The sequence below is a fragment of the Chaetura pelagica genome, unplaced genomic scaffold, assembly GCF_000747805.2.
Source record: "Chaetura pelagica isolate M959 unplaced genomic scaffold, ChaPel_1.0 scaffold963, whole genome shotgun sequence".
In the NCBI taxonomy this organism is placed as follows: Eukaryota; Metazoa; Chordata; class Aves; order Apodiformes; family Apodidae; genus Chaetura; species Chaetura pelagica.
In genome coordinates this window covers 198388-217162 of record NW_009952705.1, presented here as the reverse complement: position 1 = coordinate 217162, position 18775 = coordinate 198388, and the positions used below count along the sequence as shown (strand labels likewise).

Genomic DNA, 18775 nt, shown 5'->3' with positions numbered 1-18775 from the left:
CAAGGCAGGGACCCATGTCTGCAGAGTTTCCCATGCTCGTGGTTCCTCCTGAGTGAGAGATGGTCTCTGAGAAGGCCTTTGTTGAAGCCTTTTGTCTTGGAGATGCCTGTTCCTGTGCTCTGGAGGCCCAGCTCCAACGAGGTGCCTTGCAGGAGGGGTTGTCTGGGGGAATGGTGCAAGCAGGATGCATCCACAGAAATCCCAGGGGGACTCTGCTGGAGTGTGTCCTGGGCTGTGCAGGGGTTGGGGGTGGCAGTGGGCACAGCAGCTACCAGTCCTCACCGGTGATGTGTTCTGTCATCACAGGCAGCTTTGTCCTTGCAAATGGAGATCTGAGCCCGTTGTGTGCTCAGTCAGGGAGCCCCTGTGTCGGGTCCATGACCTGCCTGTTCCCACAGGTGCTGGCTGGGACATTGGATGGTCAAGCTAAGTTGAGTAAAAGGACTATGGAAGAAAAATTTCCTTCCCAGTCTGTCCTCAATAGGATAAAGGGACTGGGCATGACCTTTGGGGCTGTTTAACTTCGGCTCTTCTGTGTTCCCTGAGGCTGAATTCCGCTGCATCCTCCGTTGTAAACTCTGCTATTGTTTCTCTGGGCTGATTTCCCCTTTTCTAGCAATGGGAAATATTTTAAGGTGACTTTGTGCCTTCTTGTTGCATCTGCAGAGGAAATGGCAGCTCTGGAGTGTCTTGGATGTCTCAGAAAACCAGCCGAGGTTGTTGCAGGCTCACCATGGAGACTGGCCTCACCTCCCTGTGCCGGGGTGTGTGGGACAGCTGCCACTTCTGGCCTTTCACTCAGAGCCAGGTTTTCAATCCAGCATTTTATGCTTTCCACTTGATGGACTCTGGGAGGAGACAATAGCCAGGCTGTAACAGGGATGTGTGCCTTCTCATGCAAGTGGCTGCCTGCACTGAAAGAGCCCGTGCAAAGGAGCTCGGCCTCTGAGCTGGGTGAGGGGCAGGCTGGGGGCTCCCAGTTACCACGGGCAGCAGCACCCAGGCAGCTTTCTGAACAGCTGCAGCCCCTTCCAGGAGCAGCTTGGATGGGTTGTTTCCTGTCCAGCACTGTGAACTGTACAGAGATTTAATTTTCAGTCTTAGAGGTGTGATATAAAAAAAAATATTATTATTATTAACACCTTAATAATTATCTGCCTTGGCAGAGGAATGACTCATCATGAGAGCTGTTACATTCACTGGCACCTCATGTAATATTAAGCAGGTCTGAAGTACTCACATGGGGAAAGCATGTGGTGGTTGAACTTGAGCATCCTGCTCCCATACCAGGCTCTGTGCTGAGGAATCTCCTGGCCTAGGGAGGTGAGAAAAGGGCTCGTAGCCGTGTCCCTGCATTCAGGACCTCTCTGTCTAGGAAGCTGTTGCTCTGATAAATTTTCCTGCAACCAAAGGCCACTTGGAGCTGTGAATTCAGCTCCAGAAAGCCCTGCTTAACCTTAGAAAATGAGCACTTGTTCTGGTACACAGCAGCTCCAAAGGGTCTGAGCCCCCATTTTGGGAAAACCTGGAGGGCCACAGAGCTGGTGAAGCATGACTTGCACTGTGGCAGCAGAGGGAGTAGCTTCCTTCTTGTGTCTGGTGCTGGCTGAGAAATTGCACAGGCTTTTTACCATGCACAAGGAGAGGATACCGAGAGAGCTGCACCTTGGTCTTGCTTTGACAGATTTGTTCTGTGGACAAAGGCTTGGCTGAACTGTCAGTGGGATTTCTCTGGCCAAGAAGACATCCTCTGCAGTCTCTAAAGGCTGCTGCTAGTCTGGCACTGCTGTGCAGGGAGGTAACCCAAAGATCTTTGGACTGGCCAATGAAGCACTCAAGAAAGCTGGGACGAATTTCTGCTTCATTCTGTGGAGGATGTCCTTGGCTGTCCCTGCAGAAAGCAGCATGCACTGCAGTGTTGTTGGCTCTGTGGGGAGAGTTTGCAGTGAGCCCCCCCAGACAAGTGTGAGGCTGAAAAATTCAGATCTTGGCAGTGCTCATGTCTGTTTCAAGCCAAAGCTGGCTGGAGTTGCTGGAGCCCCTTGCAGAGCAGATCATGGCTCAGCATGCATATTTGCTTTTCTGGTTTGTTATGTGCTATTCTTGGATGAAGGATGCCCATGTGAGGAGGCTCATTATCTCTCAGAACAGCTAATAAGGAACAAATGAATATTAACACTATGTTGGTATAGATCAAACAGCATATTTCAGTCCCCTGTCGAAGAGCAGCATCCCTGAATCACAGCGCCAGGTATTTTGAGGGTCTGCCAGATTATAAGAAAGAGGAGCTAGTTGTGGCTGTGTCCACCCCTGAATTTCAAACAACAACTGTATGGATTTTATTTTTAAGCTGGTTTTTGGCTTGCTTCAGTTTTCTCTTTAATCACAAACAGATGCACATAGGCTCTGTTTCTTGCAAACCTAGGTGCCCAGTGGGAGAATGACTCATGCAGTAAAGGAAGGCTGGATCTGCAGACACACAAGCCTTGGGTGCATGTGTGTTCAGAAGTGTCAGACTGTGGGTCTCTGGGGTGTCTTGCTGGAATATCTTGAAGGTGTCAAGTGCTCAGAATCAATAAAACCTAAGACCTAGAGTTGAGGGAACTGAGGCTTTCGTGTTTCAATTTTTTGTTGTTGTTTTGTTTTGTTTTTTAAAGCATCTTACTCAATGGATGAGTAATATATGTAACAGCTAGAAGAATAGTCCCCCAAAGCAGAATTTCCTGATGTAGTAGGGACATCTCAAATAAAGCTGGAGATTACCTACGTTTGGAGCACAGCAGCTGGGCAGTACTGACTCTTGGTCTCACTCAGTCCTGTGTTGGGGCAGAGGCTTTTGCAGCCAAGGCCCTGAGGACTGGCTGATACCCACAGCTGGCACAGCTGGGGAGCTGAACCACCCGCAAGGCTGCCAGGGACTGCTCTTGCCCTTTGGAGTTGGAGCAGAAAGTTAAGGCAATTTTGATCTCATTAAGAAAATGAGGTTCTTGACGTAGTGCACCCTTTCTGCTACTCCCACCAGCACAGGGGTCTTTCCTCTTGCAGTCCCAGCTGGTCTGAGCACAACTCCTGGCACTGGGGTGGGGATGGTGGTGGTTCAGAGGGACAGCCGAGGGCTGGGGCTGAGGGCAGCAGTAGGTTGCTATGATACAGTTTGCTGTGGCTGTGTTGAATGGAGCCAAAACCACCTCTACAAAAGGAGCATTCCTGGGCTGGGAGGGGGCAGATTTATCTGCAGTGTTTATGTAAAACTAAGGAGCTGCAGGGAGAGGGTGTGTGTGGGAACACTTTCCTCTGGCCTGTGCTGGGGCCCCTGTCTGGAGGCAAAGAGCTGTGTGTGCATGGGGGAGAGAGCATGGCTTGGATAAAGGAACCAGCAAATCCAAGCACGGAGCTCAGTGCTGGATCCCACATCCCATCTGGTAAACACACACTAGGTGTGAGACTGAAAACTGAGTCCAAAGGGGCTTGGCACTACTGAGCTTGGTGCTGCTTTCGACAGCAGCTTCTGGGCCACTCATCTGGGCTGTAGGACCACGGAGTGTGCTGAGGGTCCCTCACCACTGCCAGCTCTGCCCACCCGAACTGAAGCAGCTTGAGCCTGAAGAGTGGTCAGACACTTCCACACCTGGGACTTGGGGTCATCCTGGCTCACTGTGCCTCCTTGTGCACCAGCCTGCATCCCTTGTCCCCAGTGCTGGCCAAGGCCACACAGGGACTGGCACTTTTCCATGCAGGAAGTGTGACTGTCCCTCTGGGAAGAAGGCTGGGTCTGTTTCTTCTGTGCTGGATCCCAATGGCTTCTGTTCCCAGTGACCTTCCAGGGGCAGAGACCTGGGCTGTGTGTTCTCTCACTGCTGGGAGCAGGGGGTGCAGGTGCCTTTGCTCTTGCAGACTGGCAACAGTGCAGCTGCCTGCAAGAGCTGCAGATACGTGTAACTGATACCCGTAGCTGCGAATCCAAATGCACATCCAATCCTGGGGTGCCTGCTCCAGGCTCCAGATGTGGTGGGGGCTGCGTGAGCACGGCTGGGGCTGTGCTGGTTGGAGCAGGCCCTCAGCTCTGTGATGTGGAGGTCCCAGGGGGGTGGCTTCTGTTGGTATCTTGCTGTGAACTGCTGTCAGGGGGAGAGTGGGTGGCCAGTCTCCGGAGCTGGGCAGGTTTTGGGGCACACGGCTCATCTCAGATTCCAGTCTGCCACATGTAGGCTCTGGGCGGAGGATGGAGCGGTCATGGCCAGGTCTGCTCCCCCTGCAGAGGAATCTGGGGTGTCTGCAAACCACCTGGTGTGCAGAGCTGTGCTGGAGGGGCTGTGTTCCTCTCTGCTGTACATGAGTTGTGAGCCCCCATGCAGACACGAGTCAGAGAGCCCCTGTGGAGAATCAGCCTATTCTCCTCTCACTCTTATCCCAGGCAGATTTCCATCCTCCCGGAAATATAAGCTTCCATCATCCATAATTCATCAGGTGCTGAACTTCATCGAGGAGCCACCTGACACCCGGGCTGGGTGCTCCACCCTCCCCACAGAGTGGGAAAGTGCCGGCCCGGGTGTCCCGAGGGGCCTCGGCAGGAAGCGCGTCCGGTTTCTGCAGCCTCGGGGTGGGTGATCCATCTTTCGAGGAGGCAGATCCAACAAGGACTCTGGTGTCTCCGCTTCCCCTTTTCATAAATAAACATCTGCTTCTCATCCCTCCAGGAAGTTTAAGCCATTGTAAAGCCAAACATAAAACCGAAACAGTGTTTTTAAGTAGCAATGAGCTGATTGCACCATTACTGTTTACTGAGGCATCTACAATCAAACACAGAATGCACTTCAAATAAAAACATTATGGGACAAAGCCTTTAATGCCTGAAATTTGCATCAAAGGGGGGTGTGTGTGTGTCAGAAGCTGTGCAGGATTCAGGCTGGGCTCTCTGCCTGCTCACTGCAGAATCCAGAATCATCCCCTCCAGTTTATAGCTTGTTCACCAAATCCTGTCACATCTTTTATGTACCAAAAAGAACCTGTCTGACTTTTTCCAGCACAAATCCAGAGGAAATGGCAATTCTTTTTGTACCTGATCTAAATGCTTGCAATGTATGTGAGGAAGCTCTTCTGTATAAAGATAGCAAGAGTGGGTAAAAAATAGCAGCAGTATTCCCTGTCTTCTCTCAGCCACACCTTTCTGTCGTGGTACAGCAACAGCATGACAAGTAATAGGACACATACGTGAGTGGTGAAGAGGCATGTGCTGCTCTACAGTTTCACAGCCTTTCCAGGCTCCCTTTTCTGCAGTAAGCCAGCATGCCCTGCCAGCACAACTCCACCACCTCTTACTTGCCAGATGCTTACTAGGAAGGGAGAGGGATGCAAAAGGATAAAACCTCTGACTTCCACACCTAAACAATGCCTTAACCTCTGCAAACTGAACTCTGCTGAACTTTTTTAATGGTGTCTGGTCAAAAGCTTGGATCAACATCCTTTACCTCTGACAGAAAAATCTGCATCATGTGGCAATGTCTCCAGTTCTTACTGGAATTAGATTTCTTTGTCTGGCAGAGAGGGACTGGGGGTCCTAGCCTGCCTACTGGGGTAACAAGCAGTCAGTGGGATGAGACTTTCTGCTCACTGTTCTCCTCCTGCTCCTCTCTGCAGGCTCAGCATATTATGATAATGTCCGTCCCTTGGCCTACCCAGACTCGGACGCTGTGCTCATCTGCTTTGACATCAGCCGCCCAGAGACCCTGGACAGTGTGCTCAAGAAGGTGAGTGCCCACGTGCCTTCCAGCTGGTGAGATGGGTCCTCGAGTGGCCCTGGGATCCCTGTGCCCTGAGGTTGCCACTGAGGCTAAAAGCTCTGGCTCTCTGGCCAGGACTTGGCTGGAGTTTGAATGCTCAGATGAGCATTATTGGCTGCTACTGATCTTTATGTGGTCAGTTCAGGAAGCAAGATATTTCCATTTGAAAGGAGCCCAGTGAATGGTGTAGCTCATGGTAGCTTGCAGCATGTGTGTGGGGGCTGTGTATATGCACACATATGAATGTGAGGATGGAGAGAAATGTAGGCCATTTCTTCTGTTTTTCATAAAGACCTTATAAAGCATTGAGCACCTCTCATTAGCATAACCACCAGTGAGTGTGCTATGGTTTGTTTGCAGCAGTGGAGAGGTGGCCCCTGGTGCCTGTTTCCATGCAAGTAGAGAGTTCAGTTTTTTGGCTGCCCCTTCAGTTCAGCATCTGCACAGTAAGAAAGACAGCAATCAATTCCGTACCGCTTGACAACAAGAATAATGAGCTGTGGCACTGAATTTCGAGCCTGTGGATGAATGCAATGAGCCAGCACAGCACCGCTGGACTGGGTAACATGCAGGGCCGTGGGCACCACCTGCCCTGGCGGAGCTGGCTGGCCGTGCTCTGTGTCAGCAGCTGAGAGCTTTCAGCCTGCAGGTTAGCACCGTTCAGCAGAGCAGGTATTTCCATCTGGCAGGTTCTGGAGAGCCCCAGGGCTGCAGTCTGCTGTGCAGCACTGCTGTTTGGCCTCCTGGCAGGTCCTTGCCTGCCACAGTCTGGGGAAGGAGGTGGCATCCAGGGAGAGGTTCACACGTGAGGCTTTCCTCCAAGGTGGCTGAAGTTCAGCAACTTGGGATGCTGCTCAGGGGAGAGGGTCAATGGTCTCTTGGCTGCTGACATTTCTTGATCCTGGCTATTCACTCTTGCTTTCCATGAAATTCTGGGAGCCGTGGTTTCAGTGAGCTCTCACTGCTGTGCTGCAAAGCTGCAGGGAGCTCACTGGTGGCTGCATCCCGTCCCAGAGGCAAGCCTTGGCTGGCATCTCATTTGTGAAGCTCTCTGAAACACTGAGGTGTGAAAAGCACTACAGAATAGTGATTCCTGTTGCTGTTTCCCCAGTGAGCCCCAGGCTGCTATGGCTGGACTGGCCATTGTCAGAACAAGTCACATGGTACTGACTGCCCTCTTGGCCTCTTCACATTTTGCCAAATGTCGTGCTGAAGCAAGTCCTCTTACTCAGCTGCTGGGAGGGCTGAGAAGTGGGTCTGTGTCTCAGAAGTGTTCTGGTGAGGGGACAAAGACCCTTCAGATAACTTGGTCAATGGCTCAGTGTTCGTTTCCAAAGCAGGACCTGGGTACCAAGCGTGCTGGGTGGAGGGAGGCGTGTTTCATGTGAACTGAAAGAATTCACTGCTCAGCTTGGGAGTCAACGGAATAATAATGCAAGCAAATAACTTATACCTTAATTACATGCAAATCCATCAATAATTAGCTGGACTTGGGATTTATTTGTGTGTCTCTGCACACTCTTCATGTGAGTCCGCACTGCTCGGTGCAAGTTCTTCCCTGTGCAGCCTCACAAATGCTTTTGTGTACTGTTAGGCAATGTCTTTTTGATACATTGACTTAAAATAAACCCTAAATCACAGAGGATTTCTTAAGTGCCTCTGAGTAGATGCCTTGTTTCCATTGGTTCAGGCTTGCAGCCTGTGGAGGTGAGGAAAATTTCTGAGACACTGTGAAGCTGAAATGGGTTTTAGCTTTTGATATCAGGCAAATAAATAAAATACCACTCCCTATTCAAGCCTCAGGCAAAAATGCTAGTTCAGCAGAGGAAATCTTTATTATTGCTGCCTCTCTGATGCCTGGGCTGCCTGTACAGCATGTACAGTTGAAGGAAAGAAGCCATCTGAGAGAATGCAAACAAGCAGCTCTTCATTTCATACAAAGTGTGTTTTTGTGGGTTGGTGCCTTCACTCTGCCAAGTCTTGATTGCGCAGCAAATTGGAGGCTCCCTGAGGTGTCAGTCAAGTGACAAGAGGATCACACCTCTCTCCACAGCTGGGGCAGCCCTATGTCATTACAAAGAGCCATGACCTCTGCCTGGTACGAACAGACCCTATAGCATCCCTTTGAAGATTTTCATCCTTCAGGTTAATAAGGGTGCTTTAATTTCAGCTCCAAAATAACTGTGTTATCCTCTTTTTATGGGTGTGTTAGTCCTTGACATTGTGTGGCTGTGACACCAGAAATGTCCTAGAAGTGATAGAGACCAGAAGTTTGTCCTTCCCTCCAGGGCTTGGGGGTCTTGGACAGGGCTCATGGCCTGGCTGGAAAAAGGCTGGGAGCAACAAGCTGAGACTTTGATGTTCCAACCTTGACCATTGTGCAGGCTGCCTGCTGCCAAAATTATCTTGATGTGGAGGTGCCGCTGGGTCTCTTGAAGTGTCTCGTACACCAGCAGCCCCTGAGCACCTTCTCCCTCTTGTCTCTTCTGCAGTGGCAAGGAGAAACTCAGGAGTTCTGCCCCAATGCAAAGATTGTGCTGGTTGGCTGCAAGCTGGACATGAGAACAGACTTGAACACACTCCGGGAGCTTTCCAAGCAGCGCCTCATCCCTGTGACACATGAGCAGGTGTGTTTGAGCAGCTGTTCCCATAGAGTCAGGGAGGTGAAGGGGGGGACTTTTCTGCAGGACCTACTAGTAGGAGGAAGCTCAGCAGCAACTTACACCCACTTGGCTCTGGTGTCCTAACCTTCTTCCTTCTTCCTCCCCCTCTCCACATGGCAGGGCAGCGCGCTGGCGCGGCAGATTGGGGCAGTGGCCTATGCAGAGTGCTCCTCCAAGGTCTCGGAGAACAGCGTACGGGATGTGTTTCATGTGACCACGCTTGCCTCAGTCAACAGGGTCCACAAGAACTTGAAGCGCAGCAACTCCAAACGGGGACTGAAGCGGGCATCACAGATGCCTGGCAGGACGGACTTACTGAGTGACACAGAGATCAGGAAAGACCGAGCCAAGAGCTGCTCCATCATGTGAAAAACAGGCTGTAAATAATGTGTGTGTGTTGTCCATTTTGTACAGTAACTGACTGAGACAAGGGCATGGTGCTGGCTGCGGGAGCCAGCCCACCTTTCCAAAGCCTTTCTCTCCGTCTCTAGGGCTGAGCAAAGGTCCCAGCTGCAAGTCGGGGTGCATGAGTTGCCCCCCGCCGTGGAGACTTCTGGGTTGGCTGCTGCTGTGCAAATTGCTTGGGGTGAAGGAACCACTTGGCAGAGGAGTATTGAGGTGCTGGAATGTCCGTGACTGGGTGAAACACAGTAAAAGGGAGTGATCCTGTGTGTGTTCCACCCTCCTGTACCCACTGCCCAGCCTCTGCACCTGTGTGCAGCTATACAGCACACAGCATAGGGTGGTGGGCTCTGTGGGATCTGAGCTGGAGGGAGGCAGGTGGGTGGGATTGCTAGCAGCATAGTGTGATCGGCAGAAGGTATTCTTCCAATGTTCCTTTAGAAGAGAAATTATATTTGAGGTGGTGCTGCCTTCAGCTGGGCTGGACAGCAAGTTGCCATGGAAGGTGCAGTTCCAGGCCAGAGCTGGGAGGGAAAGCACCTTGGGAAAGAACTTTAACTTGATGAGACACCACGGTAGCACGCCTTCTGTGAAGAAAATAGATAGGTGGCTCTTTGCACAGTATTTTAGACACTCTAACTCCATTTGAAATGCAGCAGAGTGGATCTGGCTCCGAGGTCTATCCCCGTATATGCATCCTGAGAGTTGTGGTTCCCTTCAGGAAGCAAATGCCACTTGGGAGCTTGTGTCCCAGCTGCTGACAGCCTGGTTACTCATCAGATTGCTGCCTGCCACAGGCAGATGCACTTCCTAGGCACATAGCTTCCAAAAAAAGCAGACTGCAGTAACTGTCCCTATCCTGCTCTCCAGCCGTTTCCAGCTGCAGATTGTGTTGCATGGTGCTGTGTTTGTCTGGTACAGATGACCAAAAAGATTATATGCATATCTGAACTCTGTCTCCACTGGGGCAGTGGGAGGGAAGGTGCCCTCTGTCCCTCTTGCTCTGCTGTACAGCCTCCTCCCAACACCTCTCATTGCTTCTGCTGCTGCCCTCTCTAAATGCCTTTGACTACAGTGTTAGCCTTGACTTAATGTCACATAGACACTTTCAGGAAAAAAGAATCTGCTCCATTGTCACATCCAGCTGTGTCAGTGGGCTACAAAAAACAAATAAACATAGTTGGAAAATGCATAGTGCTTGACTCTGTCTGTTCTCCGTGAGCCAGCTTGACTCATAAGAGCTTGACTCTAAAGACTCCTCCTGCCACAGTTCTGCAGTGCTGGAAGCCCCAGGGATAAGGACTTGACCACTGCACCTGCAGATTCCCAGGCTACATCACTGCTGCTTCTCTCATCCCACTGTATAAGACTGGCAGGTATATAAAGAGTTAATTCTCAAAAGCGATGGGAAGCTGAAGTGAGAAATCTAGCAGTGCAGAGCTGCCTTGGTCCCTCCTGCACCTCCATAAAGCTAAGAATGGGATTCCATTCTGAGAGGACCCTTTGGCTGTTGATGAGCAAAGGCTGCTAAGTTATCTCGCATGCTGAGAAACGTGCATTTCTGTGCACTGGATTAATTCACAACAGCACTATTGTCTGCAGCCCCTAAGCCCAGGCTGCTGTGGCTAATTAGCATGTAGAAATCAGCATTCTTCCTCTACCCCTAACGTCACCCAGGGAAGAGCGACTCCCTGCCAAGCAGCTTCTCAATGCTGTGTCTGCCCCTAACAGGGAACAAGGTCTTTCCTTCCAGCATTTGTTCAGGGTTTCTTGGATTGATACCCTTGACACAACACAGGAGCTCCTCCCCATGCACACTAGAAACAGGTTGATTAGGACAAGCTATTGCTGCATCAGTGACAGAGATCACAAAGCAGCCAAGCTGCCCCCCAGACACTCAACCTAGAACATATACTGCATCAAGCAACAGAAATGAAAAACCTCTAGTCCTTCTTTTCCCTTTGTCAGAGCACTACTGTTGACATCCCAACCCTTACTGGACATCTGAAAGGATATTTTGCATTGTGGAGATTGTGAAATCTCCTTTGCTGGAGACTTTCAAAACCCGCCTGGACACGTTCCTGTGTGATGTGTGCTAGGTGATCCTGCTCTGGCAGGGGGGTTGGACCGGATGATCTTTCGCAGTCCCTTCCAACCCCTAGGATTCTGTGATTTGTCCTAACTGCATTCTGCTTATTTAGCCTCTGCTGGGGATGCAGAGATCCTAAAGGAGCTGATGAAGCTCCTGACCCCTCCTGCAAGAGTTGGTAGCACATCTGTGTGCAGACAGCACCAGGTCATCTCTTTAGCAACAGTCACTCCAGTGACATTGTTGATGATAGATAATTAATCAGTATACGTGAGAATGGCAGGACCTGTAATAAAACTCTATTGTGATTCCAAGTTGGGTTTTAAGTGTTAACCAATGGGAACCTCCAAAGGCAGGATAACATCACAGTAAATTTTCTGTCAGCAATCCCATCTTTACTAATTAACCTTGTATTTAGTGTAATAGCATTTATTATAATTAAATTATTGGAAATATATAAAGCCTTTATTAATCATTAATAGCATATTCCTGGTGTATTATTTTAATAAAGTTCTGTGACCTGCAAGATTAATGACCAGAGCACCCAACAAAAAAGTAGAATGGTTAATAAAATAGAAAATCAAAAACATTTGAAGATTTCTTCTATTTCAATTTACTTTCAAGCTCATGAACTGCAGTAGGGGCATAAAGTCTTTCCAGATATGACCATTCAGTTAGGGTCCTAGAAGGAGGGGCCAGAGCACTTATTTTGTGTGCTTAACATTTGATTGGTGCTCTACCTTTGCCTTTTTTTTTTTTTTTTTTTTTGAGTGCTAGTGCTCTTTTGCATTAAACATTTTAAATTTTTAAATCCGCAAGTCTTCAGATCCTTTTAAGCCAAGGCATCTGAAAATCCATTACATTTTCAGCAGTACACTGCTTCCCTGCCTTGCAGAGTAACATTTTCATAGAATCATAGAATGGTTAAGGTTGGAAGGGACCTTAAAAGATTATCAAGTTCCAACCTCCCTGCTATGAGCAGGGACACCTCACAGCAGACCAGGCTGCACAAGCCTCATCCAGCCTGGCCTTGATGCAGTATTCCTCTACGCTTTTCTATTTTGCAAGGGGTTATGTCAGGAAACTTCACATTTCAGCTCTGCCCTTTCCTGACTGGCTGAATAATCTTATTCCCTTCAGATAGGGCATTATCTTGCTGTGTACAAACTAACTACATACTCCTGCTTAACAGAAAGCCATACAGTACTCTTACAAAGGGTAAATAGACTGGAAATGTCAATTTCCCATAGTATTTAAAAGAATCAAGACAGAGACAGGAAAACAAATAATTTAGCACAGAACACAGACATACTTCATGTTCAGCTGTCTGTTGGCTCACAAATGAGAGATAATTGCTAACAATCTTTGTTTCTATAAAATATTTCTACAAGTAACAGGAGAAAATCTGACAATCCATTCCCCTTTTAGCATGTCTTTCTCCTTTAGGAGTCAGCTTGCCTCATATGCCCATGTTCTTTGACTTTATAACCTACATGCATCCTCACCCACCAATTCCCCAGCACTGCACTGTATATACATCTGAAAAGTTAATGTGGGCTTCAAACATGATGCCCAGCCTGTGCTGAGGAAAACCTGTTTGTGTGCCCTGACTCTCAGCTGGCAGCAGTAAATCAGCTCCTGGCCTGAATTGTGGTACTGACTCCATGATTAAAAGGGTTTTGTTTGTGGGTCTTTACTTCCCTGGGGAAAGCCTCCATTTGAGTGATAAATACACATGCAGGAGCAGGATGCCTAAGGGGAAAAACGTATTGCACTAATTCACCAGCCTGCCCTTCTCACTGACAGATCTTTATAGGAGTATTTCTCCAATAAGAGAGCCATGCAGCCTAGGACCAGAACTGACATAAATTCACACGTGACAAATCTTGCTCACACAACGACACAACTGGGTACCAGGCAGAGACAAGATATTGTTCTGCTGTTTTGCCTCAGGGATACCTCCTAGTCAGTCAAAGTTCCTACTTCTGCATTGTCCCCTGGCAAGCTGTATGTTGCCAGAACCAGTCCCAAGCCTGCTTTTCAGGTCTTTTCTGGTGCAGTCATAAAGTTGATTCTTCTTTTTATCCATGCACTTTTCCAACAACGTGCTTAAAACCCCTATATCTAAGAAAGCATAGAATCATAGAATCCTAGGGGTTGGAAGGGACCTTGAAAGATCATCTAGTCCAACCCCCCCTGCCAGAGCAGGGTCACATGACAAATGACAGAGAACCATTGATCTGAGGTGAAAAAAATCAAATTGCAAGTGAAGCACTTTCTTCATGTGTTTGCTCTGACCTGAGCTGATTTCTACAACTGTCTATTAATCATCTTATTTAATTTAATCGATCAACCATTGTAATTAATTTAAATGTATGTTTGCAAAATGGTAAATGCTTCTCTCAGAAAGGGCCTTGAGGGAACATGCAGGCACCAGCAGTGCTCTGGAAAGCTTCTGCCCTTTATATGAATGAATAAATACAAGTGCTGATGACTTCATGGCCTGAATATGATGCAGGTAATTAAACATGCTTATTCTGACAGGTAACAGCATATCAGGCTCTGGTCTGCAGAAGCTCCATAAACTGAAGCTCTTCCCTGAGTCTCCTGCTGGTGCCTGTGCTCCATTAATATATTCTTGGCCCTTGATTTGCCCCTGCAGAAAGGAGGGAAAGGGAGGCACAGTCAGATAAGAAAAATGATGTGTGAAACACAGATGAAATATACTCCTTTTTGAGGTAGGTTGTTAATATCTAGCTAGGGGAAGAAGCCTGGCCTGTTGCTTTGAAACGGTGAGACTAAAGTGTTGCTCCTGCTGCCTGTAGTCAGGGTCTTGCACAGATATATTACAACTCTTAGCAGTAGGCTGGAGCAGTGTCCAGCCTTCTTTGCAACACACCTCTGGGAGTCTTTACAAGTCAAGTCTTGCCCAAGTGAATGCAGTAGGACTGGACTTGAAGCACGCTGCCCAGAGCAGTCCTCGTGACCTCAGCTGTACGACTGCCATAGCAGGCTGCAGCAGCACTTCCTGGATGAGAAGAGCCACCCTAGCTTCAGCATAACGGGCAGCTTCAGCTTGGCAAGCATCTGTATGTACCTGGGGCTCTGTCTGTGCTGCAGGCTATTTAATCAGGCTGTGCTGCTGCCAGTTACCTTTTCCTTGAGGCCCTCTTATGCCCCTCTGTACCATGCTGTGGTCCCCAGCACCTTATCAGGCAAGTCCAACTCTGCTCCAGCAGTACCTTTGTCCCATTTTCTCCCAGCAGTTAACTCTTGGTCCAACTACCCCGTACATTGTTACTTTAGAGTTATGAGCTCTATGTTAAGTGTTAGGGAAAGGAAAACCTTTTTAAACAGTTGGCATGACCTTGTCCCTTTGGAAAACCATCTCTCATTTCACTCGGTACTTTTCCGTACCATCACAAGTTCATTGAAGAGCTTCTACTTGGAGTCAAGTCCAAGAAGTATGTCCAGGACATCCTGTTGCAAGAGAAAGTTCACATATCTCTCAGTCATAGCACTGAAAAAGTTCCAGTTGGCGGCTATCCTTTTCCAGCCTTCTACCTTCACTTACAGGATCAATTAGAGACAGTTGATGTGGAGATGTTGGTTCCCACAGATTTTATCTGATGGAGCTACGAGAAAAATCACACTGTGTCTCTCTGTATGGTTACTCCCAGCACTGTGGCTTAGCCCTAGCTTTTTACAGCTGTTTTTCATATAATCCTCCATAACTTAAAGATATTTAAAGGCTTTGTAGGTCAGGTCTAAGTCCATGTCTTTACTTGCTTACCTGTATATGCTTCCCCCACATCTAGCCAGATTCTCAGCTACTTGGTTTTCATTTACAACAGCAGAAAGCATTGTACTTGCTATGGGACTGTGGCAGGGGAAACCACAACCCCTGTATAGTCTGGTTGCCAGAGTAAAATTAAGATTAAGGAAGGGTCAGGGGTTTTTGGAAAACTGCATGGTGATCAGCAAAATAATGAGCTGCTATCATAAAACAGAATTTGCTGGGCAGGCTCTGCCAGCAGTTCTTGGATTAGTATTGCCAGCACACACTTGCACAGAAGCATGTCTGGTTGCTTGGCTAAGGGCAGAAACAATTCAGCCTTCTTTCCCCCTCCTCTGCAGCTCAAAAGAGTAATATTAATTGCAGGACACACCACACAAACCTCTCCACAATTCACTAACTATACAAAAAATAAATCTAATTAAAAAATAAAATTAGTATTTCTGTGCTCAGCTGTTCTCAAGGATGGGTACAGAGCTCTACATGATACACTGAACAGCCTGAAGTCTGTGTCCTTTATGGGGACTGAGCACTGAGTCTTCTTCCTGGGACTAGAGAAAACAGGTTTCCTTCATCTGCTAATCTAGAGCAAAGTCCGGTGAGGAAAATCAGGTGCACTAGACATAAGAACTTAGTTCCCCAGACCAGCATTAAGAAGGCAGGCCAGACCTGATGCTTTGAATAGAGACACAACCACCATCAGCCTCTGGAGTTTCCTGCACATCAAAGCCCTCCAATCCAAATAAAAGCTCTAGTTCTCTGCCATGACAAATAATCACAATCACCAAATGAGAAACAGGTTATAGAAAATTCTTTGATAATTTCCCTCATTTACACTCAGTTCTAGCCACAGTGACTGTCAGTACTTAGTTGATGGTAAGGCTTTGAGCACCAGCTGCTGTTTCTCTAAACTTTAAGCTTTTGCTCTGTTTGTCTTATCCTGAACAGGTTTGAGGTATTTCTCTCATCAGCACTGATGATTTTCCCCAACAGATTATTTAAGAAACAGAGCCTCAGTGAATCAAAAAATCCTCCAAAGCCAGGAATGAGGAATGTGTGAAAGCACAAGCAGAGAGGGAAGCCTCCACACACCTCCTAAGAAAGTTTCTAGAGAGGTTCTTATGAATAGGAGAAAATTAACAAAGGAATTAAAAGCTCGTGGGAAATGGTTGACCCAGCATCCCTGCAGGAGTAGTATAAATAGCTGCCCTGATTCACTACAATCACATTGGATCAATCTGCCCTTTGTCAAATCTCGCCTGGTAAATTCTTGAAAAGTATCTCAGCAGCTGCTCAGCCAGCTTCAAGAGAAAGCTCAGTCTCGCTTCAAGGGCTTCTTCCTGTTCTGCACCTCTCCACCAAACAGGCTCCCATAGTCTGTCCTGGCTGGAAGAGCTAAGTCAGACCCTAATACAGCTAACATTGTTGACTGCAAGAACAGTCTGACTGCCTCTGCCACCCCAGAAGAACAGAACCCATGTTCTATTCCTGGCTTTCACAACTTCCGGCCTTACCCTGCAGGTAGCCCCTGCACACATCTCCCCACCTGTCTGAAAGTGCTGGACTGATCACCTAAGCACTAGTATTGAAATCCCTTCAGAAAAGCCCTTCTCACCTCTTTTCTGAGAAAGTGTTTGTTCTCACTGCCTGTTCAAGAAAATCTATTACTCCAAACAATTAACACAGTATCAAATTAATCTTCAGCAGACTCCACCTTACACTAAAGAATCCCTGCATAAAACCTGTAGAATCTCAACAGCCCTTAGTAGTGTCAGGATCACAGTTAAGATTCTAAGTGGGAGCCAGGATACATTCAGAATAACAGGAGGAGGATGAAGCCCTCACCATCTCACACCATCTGTTCTGAGAACCAGGTGAATTCACGGGCATTTTCTATCACGATGGATCATTACAGGTTATGCACAAGGTGTTTGTTCATAATATCAGAAAATAAAACTGACACCAGACCCAAGATGAAAGCAATCCAGCAAATCACCACAAATAATTATAGGAACATATTTAATATTTTTTTGATTTATCATTAATGCCAGGAGTGAGCCAGACAAGTGTTCTAGTTGTATCCATTAATAAGTTGATCTTTTATAAAAGGTTTCAGATCTGCAGGGAAACAATGTATGGATCCAAATGCAGAGGGAGGATTTAAAAAAGTAAAATACTTCAGCAAAAAGCTATACACAGGGTCATTGCTGCTCATCACCAGTATTAGTAGATCAGGTACTGAAATACATACAACTTTACAGAATTCAAAAGAAACACTATTTCAAATTAAAGACACCTGCAGAAAAGCCAGTCCAAAGCAGCAGAATAAAGTTGTTGCAAAAGGTACCTTTGTTGAATAAATCCCCACCATCCCAAACCAAAGGCGAGCGCTTGTCACTCTTTTCAAAGGAATGGAGCGGCTGATCTGACCAACAGACACTGACTAGGGCTGGGTTGTCTCCAGCCTGTACACAAAAATGCTCCTGATCATGCTAGGACCAGAAACAACTTCAAGTAGAGGCAGTTATTCCTAGCCTTAAGCAGAAGAACAGGAGCAAAGGATCAATCATATTTGTAAAGTGTTTTAAGAAACACAGAGAAGTGTTTTGTAACGCAGGCAGTGCCAGCACAACACTGGCAGAGCCCACGGTCCTTTAGACAGCTTGCACCCATCCCAGTGTAAAAAAAGCTCAGGCACTCTGTAAACCAGCCAAGTTTCACAAATCTTTGCTCTGCTATGGGGCAGTGTAGAGAAAGACCCTATCCAGACAATGTCGTAGCCCCACTGGAGTCCAGCATTTCCTTCTGTAATTCCTGTGCCACACACCAAATCCTGCCATCAGTCCCGTAATGAGGAAGCTGCCACTTCTCTGGGAGAAGGCAGGCAAGGTGGACTTCCAATAATTAAAGATGTATTCTTCCAATAAAGTCTCTTTACTCACGATCAAGCGAAGTGGCAAGGCAGGGACTGCAAGCTAAAGAGCTCCCCCCCGCCCTGTAAAGCGGAAAAGAAAGGAAGATCTCTCTATACAGCCCAATCAGGACAGAGCTTGCTGTGGGAATCCCAGTTGCTGTCTTCTCCTTCCTTTGCCTCCGACATATGTTAAATGGATTTGCCCCTTTAATATTCTTTTAGAGCAAGCCTCAAAGAAGCTAATTCACAATGCATACTGACTACAAGGCTCTGACAGTAGATGCATTTAAGATTTCTACATTATAGCACAGAGAGCAAGCCTTCCTCCCACCCCACTCCATTCCCTCACTTTTTGAGCATAAGGGGATATCCATAACCCCTCAGGAATGTACAGGGTCATCCCTGGCAAACAGCCACCACCAACACCCATTACCCTGTGCACAGAGGAGTCGACAAATCAAGATGTGGAGTCACAGAGTGCTGGCACCATCCTGTGTATTCAGGTTCTAGTAAGAACTGACATAATTTGGCAGTTATATTAAAGGAGATTCTCAATTATACTCCACCCCCTACTGCTTTAGCCTTCCCCAGGCTAAATAAACCCAGCTGGAGTTTATAGCATGTAGAATCTTCCAGCACATCAGTCTTCATGGCATGCAGGTGTTTCCAATATCAGCAGTAGCAGCTGTGATGGCTCCAGACTCTGGCATGCTACAGAGTTCTGAGCAAAGAACTGGAAAAAGGATGGAAAAAGGGGAGTGACAACATGGCTCAGTCTCACCCCCGTCAGTAGAAAGTGTCTGGCATAGCAAGGAGAAAAGCATCAGAGACACTGCACAAACTTTATAGATGCAAATGTGCTGTACCTGTTCCAGGAGAGTCCACTGTTTTTTCCTCTTAAAAACCAGAAACTCTATTTGAGAAGAATAATACAGCATTGCCAAATGCAAAGGGTTTTTAACTATTGAGTAATATTTTTACTTTGATACTCAATTACCCTCTACAGTACACAAACCCCTCTGTTGCTGCAGTCTGCAGCCTCCACAATAGCTATGAAACAAACAGCCATTATACATTTATTCCAACAACATTAATGAAATCTGAGTGGGCTCTGTCAATGCATAACTCCAT

At 47.5% G+C, this 18775-nt stretch overlaps 1 protein-coding gene across 1 annotated transcript; it reads left to right on the top strand.

Moving 5' to 3' along the window:
* Window positions 1-4233: 4233 nt before the first annotated feature.
* RND2 (Rho family GTPase 2) lies at window positions 4234-8812 on the top strand. The gene is made up of 5 exons (XM_009994172.1): window positions 4234-4339; window positions 4415-4600; window positions 5599-5747; window positions 8273-8407; window positions 8564-8812. Exons 1-5 carry the CDS (start codon window positions 4234-4236, stop codon window positions 8810-8812), a joined length of 825 nt encoding a protein of 274 aa, XP_009992474.1.
* The last annotated feature ends 9963 nt before the right edge of the window (window positions 8813-18775 follow it).

What these genes read in the sequence shown, in the direction of transcription:
- RND2 (XM_009994172.1), top strand. Translation starts at nt 4,234, where the DNA reads ATGGCCAGGTCTGCTCCCCCTGCAGAGGAATCTGGGGTGTCTGCAAAC. An exon ending in TGGACAGTGTGCTCAAGAAG is followed by an intron (nt 5,748 to 8,272) that starts GTGAGTGCCCAC and finishes TCTCTTCTGCAG; the next exon opens with TGGCAAGGAGAAACTCAGGA. An exon ending in TCCCTGTGACACATGAGCAG is followed by an intron (nt 8,408 to 8,563) that starts GTGTGTTTGAGC and finishes TCCACATGGCAG; the next exon opens with GGCAGCGCGCTGGCGCGGCA.